The sequence below is a fragment of the Xiphias gladius genome, chromosome 24, assembly GCF_016859285.1.
Source record: "Xiphias gladius isolate SHS-SW01 ecotype Sanya breed wild chromosome 24, ASM1685928v1, whole genome shotgun sequence".
Taxonomy (NCBI): Eukaryota; Metazoa; Chordata; class Actinopteri; order Istiophoriformes; family Xiphiidae; genus Xiphias; species Xiphias gladius.
In genome coordinates this window covers 20,816,148-20,832,915 of record NC_053423.1, presented here as the reverse complement: position 1 = coordinate 20,832,915, position 16,768 = coordinate 20,816,148, and the positions used below count along the sequence as shown (strand labels likewise).

The 16,768-nt window shown below is 44.9% G+C and overlaps 1 protein-coding gene across 2 annotated transcripts in view; it reads left to right on the top strand.

Annotated features, from left to right (window-relative positions):
• The first annotated feature begins 329 nt into the window (after window positions 1–329).
• Window positions 330–16,768, top strand: part of pleca (plectin a) — a 111,212-nt gene continuing 94,773 nt past the window's right edge. For both annotated transcript variants that reach the window (XM_040122434.1, XM_040122433.1), the window contains exons 1-4: window positions 330–489; window positions 1,261–1,298; window positions 4,293–4,463; window positions 12,262–12,475. In XM_040122434.1, the coding sequence (XP_039978368.1) occupies window positions 330–489; window positions 1,261–1,298; window positions 4,293–4,463; window positions 12,262–12,475 (583 nt within the window). The remainder of the gene's footprint in view (window positions 490–1,260; window positions 1,299–4,292; window positions 4,464–12,261; window positions 12,476–16,768) is intronic.

Here is a 16,768-nt window from a genome sequence, read left to right as displayed (position 1 = left end):
ACACACACACACATACTCACTTTTCCATGACTTATTAAAATACAACAGACACACACGAGCTGACACGCACATGCTGCGCACACTCTGAGCTGACGTGGGCTGAGGTCTGAGCAGGGCTCCTTCTGGAACAGCTGGTATCCATCTGTGGTTGCGTTGCTCTGGCCGCCGCTTCTTCCTGCCTGCTGCAGGCACCGCGGCTTCCCTGAGAGGACGCAGACCGCCCCGCTGCAACCCATTCATGCGCTCTGCTGCAGTCACACTCTGGGAATCAGACTGACTAGATAGTGAGGCTCTGCTGGCAACAAGCAGTGTGCTGACCAGCCTTCGGCATGGACATCCTGACAGCCTGGGCTGTCACTGACCCAGCTTTGGGCCGGCTCCTCTGGGTCCTAGTTCTGGTGCTGGCCACCATCCTGGTCTGGCTCTTCTTTTTCTGCTGCTACAGATGGAACCAGAGCTCCTCGCCCTCCCTGGAGAAGTACCTGGCAGGTAGGTGTGCCCTCAACCCCACCCCGTGGGTGTGTGGAGGCCTGTGATTTGCTCACAAGACCGATGCTGCTTACTGTGAAGCTTTAACTTCAGGTCAGGCTTGGTTTTATTCAGAGGAGCACTCAGTGGAAATGCTTTTTCTTTTTTTTCTTTTTTTTCCCTCTCCAAGTCCAGTAACTGTAAATTGTCAGTGTTTCCTTTCCAAAACTGCGGGATCCACATTTTCTAGAAACTGCCAGCTCGTGTTGGCTCTGGCTCCTTTTTTTTTTTTTTGAGCCTGGAACAGTTACCGTTTACATGCGCCACTACCCATGTGAGAGGATACAATGGGTCTTTTATGCTCATATGTACCATAAAACATTTTTTACTTTTCGTACTTTTCCCTCTAAGAATGAAGCTACGCTTTCATTCTGTTCCACACTCCAGAATGTGAGCCTAATGATACGTTATAAAAATTGGACATGATGTGACGTCGTTGGCTCGAGATGCCGCTCAAGTTTCAGTTACTTGCAGTGTTATGGTAATCTCTAATCATTTCACTGCAAGCGACATGTGGATACCTGCCGTGAGCAATGACTTAGGACGTCTCTGTCGTCCCTGCTGAACTGTGCACATTTCTTTTTTTTAAAGCAATGTCACTTTTACCATGTTACGATAGTAGCTGAAACGACGATGGCCGACCCACATTTTCCCGTGACCTTTGGGGATTGATGGTGTTGTCAAACAATTTTTGTCCCTTGTTTTTAATAAAATGTGTTTGTTTCCATACAGTGATGGCAAAGCACTCCAAATCCAAAGCTCCAACTCAGGTGAGAAACTCTCTCTCGTCAGGGCAGCTTTTCCTGGGAGTTTTAATGAACAGCTTCCTCAACTGCAAGAAAAACACTTGATGCCTTAAATTCCTGTCTAACCACGCTGAAGCCCTCAAAGTGTAGTTTGCTCTGGTTATCACACCAGCCGTTTTCACATAAGCTTGCGATGCCCACTTCAGTCTTCAGAGGTCCTCCTTCACTTGCATTTGCCTGTATTGTCTGGGTTGAAGCGTTGAGTTTGCTCAAAGCATTAACGGCATACACGTCTAGCCAGCTTAACAGAACGGCTATCACTCATTCAATGTGAGGAACCGTGATTATTTAGCGGCATGCTTGTCATTATGATTAAGTTCGTCCCAGACACAAATAAACATAAAATAAACATAAACCTCGTAACGTTGTCACTCAAACACTGCCATAAGGCCTTCAAAGGCCTATTGTAGGAATTGAATCACGATTTTAGTTCTGATTGAAGCTTTTAATTAAGCCATTGTCCCAGAATTTAATTTGAAAAACATAAAGCTGATGTCATTTGAGAGGTCCTTTAGGTTTTAAAGGAAGATTGAGATTAGATCAACAGAGCACTAGTGGATTTGGCTGTGATTTTTCTTTTTAGCTCTTCGGAAAATGTTACATTCTTCGGTTTGCAGTCGCCTGCTTCACAGCATTTGAGTATTCCATCAGAAGCGCCTTAACGAACTCGCTTTGTTGCTTTAGCAATGACACGCTGCCTGGAATTGAAAGTGAACTGACTGCAAATCATGGTCAGACACTGACAGTGTTGATTAAGTGTGAATTTTTTTAAGGCACGACCAAATTTCATGCCAATTCATCCAACTGTCGCCAAGACATTTCACTCAAAAACCACAAGTGTCAACGTCGTGGTGGCACCAGCGGTTAAGTCAGGGCATCACCCCCAAGTCACTGGGAGTCATTCTGTGGGAGCCATGATTGTCAGATTGTCAAACTCACTGTAATCCGTCCAGTACTTGCTGAGCTATTACAGTCTGGACAGAAGTGGTGAGCTGACTGGAGACTAGAACATTTTGGAACTTGGTCTTGCCGCTGGTTTGTATGGTACAGCAATAAGTCGGCCTGCAGTACATCCTGTTTTTACAGCTGGTGTTCTGTCTCAGCAACAAGGGGGAAAGTGATGCATTTAATGTTCCCCGCATGAGCAGCAGTGCGTCTTTAGAAAAACAAAGTACGTTGCTCTTGCTCAAAGACCCAGCCGTTTGAAAACTTTACGGAGATGTTTTTTGTTTTTCCCGGCTGCACAGGGAAGCTGCGGACAACACGCAACATTGTGCATCTGCAGTTTGCGCAGCACAAAATTCACAGGCTACAATATAAATGCAATTGGCCCGTGTTAACGGAGCCTCTTCAGCTTAAGCCCACCCTCTTGTCCCATCTAGTGTTTCCGCAGAGGATGTTGTTTGTATCACCTCTATGTAATCTTATGTACATACAACCTCTCATCAGCCGCAGCTCTATCACGTGGCAGTTCCATCACGGAGGGCACCGCAAGTGGGCTCGCGTTTTTTCCCGAGAGTTCTGTCACTGTACCGGCCTCGCTCTGTGTGTGTTTTGGCACGCTCAGCCCGGGTGCCGTCACACGGCGGCGAGTTGGAGAGGCTCTGCGGAACGGCCCCGTGAGCGGGGCCCTTTGTCCGGCTGGCGGTGGCGTGCCAACAAAAGGGCCGTTTTTCCCAGTGAGAGACACGCGGGGTCTCTGTCTGGAGAACAGAGCCAAAGGCAGAAGCGGGGACGCCACACAGTGAGATCTACTGCTAGATCAAAGCTAACCGTGAGCACGCACTTCGATCTTCTCAGTGAAGATCTCACCTATGGGCAGGTGTGTCGGGGATGACACCGGGATCGGGGTAACGCAATAATAGCTAAAAAAAAAAAAAAAAAGACAATGAGAGGCTGTGGGCAGGGGCCCCATGAATATTCCCACCGTGACCTGCGTCGGCCGGTGGGTCAGAGGTGACCGTAGAGCTGAGGGGCCGAACATCCCCGCGCTTCACTGTTCGTGCGCAATGGGACTAATTTCACAATCATTGCGCGCGACCTTCAGCTGAATGAAAGAGGGGCTTGTGCGTTTTTTTTTTTTTTTTTTTTGACCATGAAAATGTCACTCACGCAGTCTGTCGGTTTTCAGTCACAGACCGGGGTCGACTTCACAGTTAACTCCTTCCGAAAAAAGTTGCGCGCCTCAAACCTCTCTCGCTGCTGGTTACTGCCTGACGAGATACGATAGAGCTTCGTTCGTCCCAAAGGAGAAGGCTGACGGTCCATGACTACTCCTCCTCCTCCTCCTCCTCCTCCTCCTCCTACCTGCCGACAGACGACTGACAGGAGCAGCCTCTGCACAGATGCACATAAAGGCTCTTGGTATAGGGGAAGGCCGCGCAGAGTGAACTCCACACAAACGCTATCCGAACTCAAGCTTGTAATATCTAAAAGTATGTGAAATCCATCCAGTTTCTTCCTATTCATTTATTAAGCTTTCAGATGGATGTTTTTGCACACTTGGATCGGAAGAAAAATAATGGTGTTATGGCTACGTTTCAGGAAAAACAAAACCCCGTTTGTCTACCTGACATCACTAATCATAATCAATGGCCTCTAGATAAGGAGGCCTTTGTCTGGCCAGTCGGTGTGTGCCAGATACCAAGACCGGCGCTTTGACAATTTGTGAGATCTGTAATTGGAGAGTGAACTTTCCTTGAAGTAAAATTTAAAAACTGACTTTAATTCGTGAATAAAAACTGAACCTGGATCGGTGGGATGTTATCTTACAGTAATTCTACAGTAATTTTTGTTTAGTTGCTTATTTGTTTGTTTTTAAAACTGTATTTTTTGGCAGAATGGGGGGAAAAAAACTCTTAAACTTAATGTGAGCTCCCCACTCAAAGTTTAAACAATAAAAAATGTGTCAACTTTGGAAAAAAATGGGAAATAATTAAAGGCAGCGTGTCATTTCAGAGGAAGAAAAAGCCCAAGGAGAAGCCAGTTGCTTCCTCCCAGTCAGAGGAAGTGGTGGTGAAGGAGTCTGTGGCCCCTGGGCAGGAGCCACTGTGTCCACAGGTGAGGAGAAGGAAGAGACGACCTCTCGACGCCCGGATGGAAAATGCGACTGCAGCGGGAACACAGAAGGTGAGGAATATTTCTCCACCGAGCGTCGTCCGAGGTCTCGTCTCCTGGCATTTTGGCTCCACTTGCTCCACTTTGTCTGGTTCAGTACATCAGTTTTAGGATCTCCTAAGGATTTCAAAGACTAGTTCAAACAAAACGCCACCCTGGTGCTCTCTGTTGTCCCTGAGGGTCAACACGAAGGGCAGGGTTTCCAGTGTTGCTGCTACTGTTTCAGTGTTAGTTATGTGGATTTGAGCTATTTAACAGGGCCTCTATTGCTTTGCTGTGGTTGTCAAGGCGGTATGAGTGGTTGACAGAAGAAACACAAGGGACTTTTTAATTTGCCGAATGCTGTGTTTTGTTAATTTACTTGTGGCTCTGATGGCAGTGGACTCGTAATGTTGACTTTTACCCAGGTGAAAAGAAACATACTTAAAATGGGCTTTTTCTCAATATACTTATTGCTGCATTTGATACCATTGACCATCATATCCTATCACAGAGACTGGAACATTTAATTGGAATTAAAGGAACTGCTCTGAGCTGGTTTAAGTCCTATATCAGATCGATTTCAGTTTGTGCACGTTAATGATAAATACTCCATATGCTCAAAAGTTAGTCATGGAGTTCCACAAGGTTCTGTGCTTGGACCAGTTCTATTCACCTTATATATAGTTTCTTTATTATAACTCATATTATTAGGAGAAAAATCCATAAACTTCCATTGATATGAGGATGATACCCAACTGTATTTGGCATTGAAACCTGGTCAAACCAATCAGTTAGCTATACTTCAAGCATACCTTAAGGACAAAAAGACCCGGGATGACCAGCAACTTTCTGCTGTTAAACTCAGACAAAGCTGGAGTTCTTGTACTTGGCCCACAACACCTCAGAAATCTAGTGATATAGTTACTCCAGATGGCATTGCCCTGGCCTCCAGCACCACTGTTAGGAATCTCTGAGTTATCTTTTAACAGGATAAGTCCTTTAACCCCCAAATAAAAATAAAAACTTCAAGGACTGCCCTTTTTCACCTACGTAACGTTGCAAAAATCAGGCACATCCTGTCTCAAAAAGATGCAGAAAAACCAGTCCATGCTTTTGTTACTTCTAGGCTGGATTATTGCAACTCCCTATTATCAGGCTGTCCCAACAAATCTTTAAATACTCTCCAGCTGATCCAGAATGCTGCAGCACGAGTACTGACAGGAACTAGGAAAAGGGATCACATTTCTCCTGTGTTAGCCTGTCTGCATTCTCCTCCTCATCTACCAAGCCCTTAATGGTCAGGGACCATCATATCTTAAAGAGCTCATAGTACCCTATTACCCCACTATAGCACTGCGCCCCCAAAACTTAGGGCTTTGTATATATTCAGCACACATACTAAATGTGTTATTTTGCAAAAACTTTGAATACCGAAGTTGAATACTCTTGACTGGGGTCTTTGTTTTCCTCACTGACTGGGCTGATTCACTGTACATACATTTTTTTTTAATTTAACCACAGTAAGTAAACATGTCTAAACTGACCTGGACTAACCCGCCTCAGCTCTCCGGTTCTCTCGTGGTTTCGTGAAGCGCTTGGCTTGATGAGATCAGACCTTCAGCACAACGTGTACAAAGCTGGCACAGACACTGGCATTCGGGACCGATGGCACGCACCGTTGACGAACACAAGAGTGGACTGGGCGTTGGACTGAGCCAAACCCCCCTTCACTTCCCCATATCCACCGATTCATGCTCCACGTGGGAGACCGGTAATCTAGTAGGGCCCCACAAATAAGCAATCTATCATTCATGGAGTTGTTGTTCTTATGTAATGGCTCAGCGCGACAGTTTTTGGCCCCCATTTGGAGCAAAGACAAAAACTTGTAAAACACGAAACAGAATGAACACGTCGCCGGGCGGATGGAGACTAAATGGAACGGATTTACTGATTTAATAGATTCGTTCAGATTTGTCATTTTCATGACATCAAAGTGCAAAATGCGGGCGGAGGTCAGCTGGCAGAGAATAACAACATACACTTGGTCCCTGCGGCCAACAGCCACTTATCAAACCGCCATTTAGAGACTTCTCATTTCTACATAGTTCTACATTTGAGGGTCCCAGGACCGACTGAATGTTTGTAGGTGTCATTAATCAACCTCGGTTGTCAACATCTACAGCAACAATCGAGGGAACATTTGATCAGCCGAGGACCGTGTAGTTTAACTCGAGGACGAAAAGACTCAACACCAAGGTCCAGTTACATTATGTTTCCGGAGCTTTCGACCACATTTCGTGGCCTTTTTCAGTGGCTGGAGTTGCTCAGGTGTCAGGAACAGTTCTCATCACTTTTTATTACATTTTAAATCAACCTACATGAACGTGGACTTGTAAGTTCACTTATAAGTTTGGCTTTTGTCAAAAACTAGCTGACAGTTATTATAAACTATGTTTTTTTTGTTTTTTTTGTTCCATGTGTCTGTAAAACTGTTTATACTATATGATATAGGGCCGACTTCAAGCTTCAAGACAGACACAGGGGTGGTAACAATGCCAGTTCCCGTTGGAAAGTGTATATCCTGTCTATGTAATCTATGTACAGTCCCTGCACCAACCTGAGCTCACTTAGAAATCTCTTACGGACGGAACACCGACCGGTTTCGGGTCATACATTTCATCCTGGCAGGCGCCGCGTGGAGTCGGGCCCGCAGAAAGTCCGCCCGCAGGCTGCGGCGCGACGTGTGAGGAAGCCCCTGCCTCCGCCGCCGCCGACCTGAGCTCAGTCTCCCCCGTGCGCACCGAGCGTGCAAGCAGATCGCTCCTCTCGTCTCCATCCTTAGCGCGCGCCTGCCGTTCGGCGACAACTTCGCCCGTGCCCTCGTTGTTGTTGTTGTTGCGGGGGGTGGGGGTGGGCACGCAGGCTGAAGGAGCAGATTCCTCCTCCCGGATCAGTCCAGGTCTGAGCGGATCGACATCGCGTAGCCAGGATACCGCAGGACGCAGGCGCGACTCCCGCTGCGGATGAGGATGAGGATGATGACAGCTCTCTCTAACTTTGAGCGGATCTAAATGGGAAGAATCCGCGGACGGTGCCGCCGCAGCAAACCGATTTTTGCGACTGTTCACCTGGTACCAAAACAGCAGTAATCCTGGATACTTATGGTGTGAGTAAACCAAGAATGGAGATTATTTATAATTCAGCGTTTTTGCCGCATCGACGCAGCGGTTAGTCATATGGTTTGGTGTCATTTCAAAACGTGCAGATTAGAAACCATCCGACCTACCAGCCCCGTGAGGGACATGGCGACGGTGTCTGCGCCGTCCCAACCTGTCGAAACAGCAGGTGCACCTGTCCGCTCTCTCCTCACTGCGGCTCAGGCCCAATACTGTCTGCGGTGCGGCGACGCAGTGCAGCTCAGCTCGGCGCAGCGCAGCGCAGGGCCTGAGGGGTGGCGATTTTGAGTTTTCTGGGACGGATGCAGACTCGACAGCTTTCCCTGTCAGCCGGCGATCGACAGATCCAGTCCTAATGAAGTCAGTCAGTTGTTAACAGTTCACTGTGTGTGTGTGTGTGTGTGTGTTTTGGGGGGGTCAGTGAGAGAATCTCTGACAGTGTCTGAATCACTCTGACAGCTGTCAGACTCCATTCACACCGCTTTACTTTCTTCCATTTCCAAGTCCTGAGAGTTTCCCTAGTGCTCCTCCTCGGGGGGGTTGTTGCCTGGTAACTACGGTTTGTCCTGACGCTTTCAGCCCTGCCTGGATGAAGGCCACTGGGGAAGGCGGCACCTCTCTGAATAGCAATAGGTTAGAGAGAGGAGAACGGCGGGTGACGATGTCAGTAGGGGAGTTTTGTTATGCGTATTCGTTGTCTTGGGAGTGAAAGCAGGGGATGCTTTAACCACCTTACCGGGGGGACGCATTGTGTTACCGGGCAGATTAGAGCTCCGCAGCACAGCGGTGATTAATCCCAGAGAGGTGACGATGAGCCCCAGAGACCAGAAAGGCTCACACTTTGCTGACTGACCGACTGAAGGATTCGAGTAGGATTCATATGCGTGGCTTTCAGGTGGTGCCTCGAGGCAAATCTGTAGGTCCCCTCCTCTTTGCTGTGTGTGTGTGTGTGTGTGTGTGTGTGTGTGTGTGTGTGTGTGTGTGTGTGTGTGTGTGTGTGTGTGTCTGCTGTGCGTGTGTGTGTGTGTGTGTGTGTGTGTGTGTGTGTGTGTGTGCGTGACGGAAGATATGTATTTTTAACATCACTCCCTCGCTGAACGCAGCTCTAACCTTTCAAACCGCACAGCCCCGCATTTCCCTGATCGTGTTCCCACTGCATCTTTCCCTGTACACGAAAGCCTGAATCCTTGAGGCCAGGCTGAATCCGGGCGCCGGCATCGTTTGGCCCCGGCCAGACAGCGGCCCGAATGCCCGGGACTCCATTCAGATCAGTCGATGAACTGCCAGGGAGTAACGTGTCGCTGATCTACTCTCGGAGGTAAACGCTGCTATTGGTTTTGTCCTGTGACACACCGAGTTGCGGCGTGACAGGCAAAAACCGCAAGGTTTCCCCGAGGAGAAAATTTCCACAGTGGCTGAGTAATAATGTGCGAGTATGCGGAGCCACGGTCATGTGCAGATGTTCGGTGTCACACTTCCTCTAATCCCGAAGAAGCGTGGTGCCGGACTGACGCCGTGCATCGAGTGAGCTCCGGATTGGGCTGCAGCACTGCACGTCACCACAACGGACAGAAATAGACGGGGAAAACAGCGCCACAGCTAAATCGCAACCCTGTGAATGCGAACCGCCGCCGACGCGCCCCTCCACGTGGCTCTGGGTGCGGGCAGCGCGGCCGCGGAGAGCGTCCTTCGAGCTGGACGGTGACTCGGCGGAAAGGGAAGCTGGGGAGCGCGGTGACGCTCGCACGGCGCATCGGCAGCACCTGCCCCCGCATCCTCCCCGCAGCTCCCGGAACCAGTCGGGCCTCCGGGAGCTTTCGGTGGGGAAAAATAGCTCTGAGCACAGAAGGAATTCTGAACGCTGCGCAGTCTGCGGGTCAACATTTGAGAGCAGAATAAGTCGCCTTGTCTCTGAGTCTGCCCTCTCAATCTCCCCCCTGCTGTTTTGGCAGCTTCTGGGCACTTTGTGACCGGCAAGCTGCAACGAGACACGCCAGGGGTCACGTCCCTTTCGAAGTTTTAAGTCCACGCGAGGAAGAGAGCCAGCTTTTGAATATACTGCTCCACTGCAGTGAGCAACTTGCGACCATAGGACCATTTAGGACAACAAGCGATTAACATATTTTAGGCCTGTATTTCTTATTGTTTAGCCTCAGTTATTATGGGACGTGTCGATCTGCACTGTAGCCTGAAGTTTAGCCAAATTCTGGTGATACTGATCCCATTACCAACGCCTCATTTATTCATACTCTATGCCAGATTTGCGCCATGCCTGTTCTGAAAATGCTGTCACTATGAATGTAGCTGCAGCCCATAATAATGTTACTATTATTACTATTATTATTCTAGTTCGAACCATTAGCTTTTTGAATTCCATGTGGAGTTGGATCAGATCACAGTAAATCTGATTATTATTATTATTATTATTATTATTATTATTGAGGGCTCAGAAGTGACAACGAGCCCCACTCATAAATGTTTTTCTTATGACGGCTCTAATAATCTGTTCTGTTGAAATTATTAATGAAAACGGAAAAAAGAAATGGGAGGACCCTACATCTTGTTCACAAAATCGCCCTAGAAATTGAAGCTAACACGAAGCTGACATGGCCACTGTGATATATAGTAGCTACTTTTAAATTAATTGGACTCAAAATTACTCTGCTTTAAAAACTGGTTGGTTTGTTTGCCGTGTCCGTCTGCGTTTAGTGGGCAGACTGGTGCAGGGTGGGAGCTGACACCTGACCAATGAAAGTGAAGTGACCAACGATGTGAGGCGATACTTTTGCTGCTGAGTGACTGGCACAGTAATTACAGTTTTAAAAGTGGCCTAACTTGCGCAGCACTGGTGTCAATGCATTAGGATAATAGAAACCAAAAAATAAAAAATAAATTAAATAAATAAATTTTTTTTAAAAACAACAACAAAAAAAACGCCATTTTCCCAGCTTTTTTTTTTTTTTCTTAAATCAGTGGAATATATTTTTTGTGGTTGCTTAAAACGTTTGTCATCCTTGTACTTCCATACCTTTAAAGGCCCGATGGGGACACCTGTGCTCTCCTTAAACGAACCTGTCGCTTTAAGCGAACGTTGCATTATAGGTCCCATGTTGCCTAATGTCAAGTCAGATGTAGTCCGGCTTTCAAGGAGCTTTCTGCTGACTAATCTTAATGTTAATGTTTTTTTTTCTGACTAAGAGGAAAATTAACGACTGACGAGCCGAGTCCCGGAGTTTCAATCGCAAAATGCACTTGACAGAAGTGTCTGTGTCACAGAAAATCATGCCCGAAGATGGTAAGTCCACGGGGACTCGGTGATAAAGTTAAAACAACCGTCAAAAAACAGAAGAAGATCCGTTAGTTTTTTTTTTGTTTTGTTTTTTTTTCTCGTGGTCCCCAAAAACTTCCCTTCCAACACACGGAAAAGTGTGTGAGCAACATGAGTGAAAATCAAAATGAAGGCGAGTTTATTTTGAAACCGAAAAGCTGTTAAAGTCATGAGATGGTCGAAACGGCTTTACTGCCGATTCTCTCTGACATGGTAAAATACAGTTTAACGCTAGCTAGCTAGCTAATAAGAAAGACCGAAAGCCTGCTCTGTTTTATTTTATTTTATTTTTTAGAAATTCTATTTTCCTGTTATTGACTAATTTAAATACCCCATAGTATTGGTTTATTGTAGTGCAGTACCCCTGGTGTTGGTGTACTGTTGAAATGTGACGTTAGCCTCAGTGAAAGATGTCACATATAGTTCACCGAGTGTCAGAGTTACCTTGTTTTATTCCGTAGCTTTCCCCATCTCCACTTTGTTCCGGGCTCACCCCAAACAAAGTGGCTCAAATTATATATATTTGTGTTTAATGTGTATTTTTCGGAGCTGCAACGATAAGTCGGTTAATCGATTTATCAGTCGACAGAAAAATAACTGGCAACTGTTTTGGCAATTGACTAATTTTTTCTGTCTTTTTTTTTTTTTTTTTTTTTTTTTTAAAGCAAAAATGCCAAAAACTTGCTAGAACCAGCTTCTCAAATGTGAGGATTTTCTGCTTTTTTTTTTTTTTTTTTGACATTTTTTAGATTAAATGATTAATCGATTAATTGAGAAAATAATCAATCAAACTAAGCAGGAAAGCCATCTGCTGTTGTGATCTCCAGAATAGTAAACCTGATTATTTTAGGACCTTGGTGCCTTTTTACTTACTTGTGACTGGCTAATATCTGGTGGTTGTGGTTAGAGCTGCAATGGTTAGTAGATTAATCGGTTAGTCGGTCGACAGAAAAATAAACGACAACTGTTTGGATAACCAATGAATTGTTAGCCATTTTTCATGCTGCTTTATGCTTCTTTTCTGTTTTATATCACCTTAAACTGAATATCTTTGGGTTTTGGACTGATTGATCATTTGAAGACGTTACCTTGGACTCTGAGAAACTAGACATTTTAGACATTTTTTTGACTAAACAATTAATCGATTAATCAAGAAAATAATTGATAATGAAAATAACTAGTTGCAGCCTTAGTGGCATTGCCATTATATGGTAACCAGAATAGTTTACAGAAATTATAGAGACTCTTTCTGTTCCGTATTCTTTGTTTTTGGTTTTGAAAGCTTTTTGTTCATATTTATTATCTTACTCATTATGTCATCCAGACAATGGAGAAGGTGAAGGACAAGTCCAAGAGGAAGCCTCTGGTCAGGGCGGCATCGGAGGAGAGCTCCAGCGATCTGAGTTCAGTCACCTGCTCTCCGTCCCCTGGAGACACGCTGCCCTGGAACCTGCCCAAACACCATCGCATCAAGAGATCCAAGTCGGCCTCTGGGGAGGTGCTGGACCCAGCAGAGAGGGCCGTCATCCGCATCGCAGGTACGATGTTCACATGGAAAGAAAATGGAGGTAGAACTGAAGGAGATGGTCCCTTTGGGCTCTGCATGCTCTTTTATTTCACGCTCCTGCTGTGGCGCTCAAACTCCGTTGTAACACTGCTGCTAATGCCTGCCGTTGATGCTGCTTCTCCCGTAGCATTTCATAAGGAAGCTCTCCCGTCAACAGTGAATCACGTCGCTTTGGAATGGCTGTGTGAAAACTGATAATTTGGATAACTGTGTTTGATCTGTGGTCCTCGCTGCGGCTGCTGGCATTTTCTGAGCCTATTTGACATCCACTTATTGAGTTGAGCATTTGTTGCATATGCTAACATGCATCATGAGTCAGTGTCTTGGCTCCGCTCTATGTTTACGTTCTTGGCAAAATCAGTAAAATAATAAGGTTGCTGGCTGTTTGAGTACCATCCCACACACCCTGCGTGCAGGTGATATCTCTGTGTTTGTTGGCCAGTCATTTCTGCTCTTACGCCTTTATACTATTTATTTACCTGTGTGCAGTGTTTGCATTAGCATTTGTGAATTAATTACATGTAGTGGCTGACCTATGTTTTAAGGGCTGAACTGGTTATTGTTGTGGTTTTTGAGTATGGCTGTGGGTACATTGATGGGCCCATTTGGTTTAGAGATGTAAACATGCATTGTGCACTGCCCATTCATATAAGTATTCCCCTGTAACCTTGGCTTCATGGCTTTTGTTTCACACACAACAGGTAGTTTCCTTCACATTTCCTCGGTGCACTTTTTATTCAGCCAAGCATTGATGAAATATTGGCTCAAAAGTAATGGGTTTATGTGGCAGCTTCTTTACTTTTCGTCATATCACAATTTCATCTTAACTGTTGAGGTCCTGCTCCGCCGTTCACACGGCTGCTGCACTCAGCCGCTCTCACTGCCAATCAACCTTCAAACTTAACCCATTTACTGATGATCATCTGCTGCCTATTAACAGCGAAGCAACGTTTCATAAGAAAATATCGTCTGCTTCAAGCGGTTTCAGTACACGTGTGTTGATCTGCTGTGTATCAGGTGGACCTAGATCTTAATTCACTAGACAGGTCATTCCCTGCATTACTTTGAGCTGCTCACAAAACCATTTAGTCTCCATTTTGTTCAAGAGGAAATGTCAAGATCTACTGTTTTAAATTTGCGTATATAGTGTAGACTACCTCAGAGACTCTCGTAGGCAGTTGAAAGAGATACACCGTGTAATAATAATACTATTACCACCTCTCATTATGCTGATTCATGTCTCCTGGGGGGTTTGAAACTGCGAGGAGTGTCGGGTTTCTCCTCCAGAGAGCTTCTCAGGGTTCTGCAGCTCCTCCACCTCTGTTAACTCTCTGAACACTGAGGCAGGGCTCAGATGATGTGATCCACTGGCTCAGCACTCCCCGCGGTGTTGAGTTCAGATTATCTCTTCGGGCCACAAACAGCAACACCGACCTCATTGCCCCCCCCCCGGTTGCCTTTGTTATCGATTTGGCGGGGTACTGCAGTGGTGTAGTGTGACTGGGTGCTATTGTCTCTGCACCCACAACTGCAGCAGCGGGACTGTACAACTCCAAGCAATTATAGAGTTGAAATTTGGGAGGTAGTGGGATACAGTATCTGCTTGATTTTATTTATGGGAACATTTTTACTCAAATGTCTGTGGCTCTGTGCTCCGGTGCCGCTGCTGGACATGAGCAGGATGCCAGGGTCTGATCAAATATGTTAGATAAAGGCGACTGTATCAATGTTGTCTCATTGGACTGCTAATGTAATGGCCATGGCCCGATTCATTAGCCCTGTGAGACACATACAAGGCTCGAAGCTGCGGCTTTACCTCACAAGAAATGGAGAATGGACCATTTGTTATCAAGCTGCAGACAACTCGAGAGACGGGCAGTATTGGCTTACACTAAATAAGATGTCATTAAGACTGCATCAAGGTTTTTGTAGCTTCCTATCATGCAAGTTTATGGTCAGAGAAAAACCTGACTGTTGCTCTGTTTACGTCAGTGCAGAGGAGTGACAGTGACAAAACAACACAATAAAGTGCTGGCGGAAGTAGAGATTTGAAACATGCACAGGTCAACAGAATTGTAGAGAGGAGGGGGGAGTGATTGATCCGGGCTCAGCATGTCACATGTTGTCATAGCCGTGTGCTCATGACGGCCAGCGGGGACTGATCAGTGATTCGTTGAAAAAGTGTGCAAGTGACCCATGAGGTGCTTTTCATCTAGACAAACATAAAAAACATGAATCCTTTATTACAAATGACTGGGATTTAGAAGTAACACTGGAAATGCACAGAAACGTGTTGCAGAGATGCAATATGGTGATTAGTCAGAATTAAAAAGCTACTACTTTTTATGGATTGTATAAGCTAAATAATGATCTAATTGGGTTTAGAGCTGAAACAATTAGTCAAATAATTAAGTGGCTGAAAGTCAATTAATGCTGCAATTATTTTGAAAATGGATTAATCTTTTAAGTCTTTTTTTAAGCAAAAATTGAAAATTGAATTTTTAAATGTGAATATTTGCCAGTTATCTTAATCCTCTGTGGTATGAAAATGAATAGATTGGGTCTCAAGGCTTGTGGTCGAAACAAACCAAGACCTTCATCAGCTTTGACTTTGGGATACTGTGATGACATTTCTGTGCTATTTTCTGACACTTTATAAGTCAACTTAATCAAGAAAACAATTGAGAGATTAATTGAAAATGAAAGTAGTGTAACCCTAGTGTAAGAGTTTAAGCCAGTTTGATGATAATCGGCTACTGGGATGTTTTTGTTCAAACCAAAAACGGACAAGACTGTAGATCAACTCATTCCTGATGATTGGTTTTTTCCCTCATCCTTATTGCCCAGCATTAGAAAGCCTATGAAACATTTGAAAGTGTTCGTAGTTCGATCCATGTCATAGGTCAATGACATGTAAACTTGTTAAAGAATAGCTTGATGCTGTTCCAGCAGATATATGGAGCCTTATTTTAATATCTCACAAACCCTCTCATCTTCTAGTTTGAAGTCTTGTCTTTTCCTGGTTTGGGTCTGGACAAGTTGGGGAAGGGTGCTTGAAGGTTTTGCACTCAGTCTTGTTACGTAATCCTTCAGGTCCGTGATGTGTGATGTCCTTCGTTTATTTGTGCCATTTCCTCTTATGCCTGACATTCGAAAAATATGCCCTAAGAGAAATGCATAGCTTTTCCACAGACTGTATCATGCATAGGTATTAATGAGATGATAACTTGGGTGCAGCTGTGCAGGTCATCACCTGTCCCACAGTGTCAGAAGCATCAGTACATGTTTCTAGACAAAAGTTCTGGTGATAGTATAGTATGAACACGGTGGTTCCCATAAAGACTGGTTGGTTTTTGGTCTGTGGTTGGTTTCTGAATCCAGAAAACAAAATCAAGTTTTGCTTATTGCTTTTTTTTTTTTTTTTTTTTTTTTAGGGTACGTACTAAAAAACTTTCATCCTGTTTCTCAGAGAGAGAGAGAAAACATGACTCAGGCTGTTTGCATGCGTCACAGTGTGGGAGAGGAGTACAGCGTTATTGCAGCATCGATGAATCTTTCCACAGTTCATCCAGGAACGTCACATTACCTCTCACAAAACATTGAACAAGATCAATTTTAGAGTCAGGATGAAGAGGGAACAGAAAATTTTCTCTTTTGCTTACTGTGAAGGTACTCCTTTCTTGTCGTTGTTGCAACTACTAGTTTGATCTTGTCCTTCCTCCTGAATTAGATGCCCATACTTACTTACTCTTATTTTTTTTCTCCATATTTTAAACATTTCCCAATTTTAAACTTAATCCTTAATTCTCTGTTTAAGAGAGACAGCAGTATTCCTTAAATTTTAATTGGAAATTAAAGGTGCCGTACAGAATGGTTTTTATAGTTCAGGCTATAGTTGCTTACTTTTTGCTGCTTTCATGGAACATTTAAGTTGTAGAATATCATTGGACCTGCTCCTAACAGATTCAGATAAATTATTCAGCACTGCTTTCAACGTGGGGCAGTTTTTGTCAGAGCACTGAATTGTGGATCAATTATTGATTTTACATTTTAAAATCTTCACCATGGCTGCTTGCGTCAGCAGCGTTATTACTGCCAAGGATATCTGTGGGAACCTGAGGTGCCCTTAGATCAAAGTTTTTTTTTTTTTTTTTTCTTCTACCATAAAACTTTTTTTCTGACAAGTTTCTTCCCTGAGGCTTCTCCTGTCCCTCTCAAGTAATTTCCAAAATTAAAAAGATCCCCTGAGTGTTCCCATTGTTGA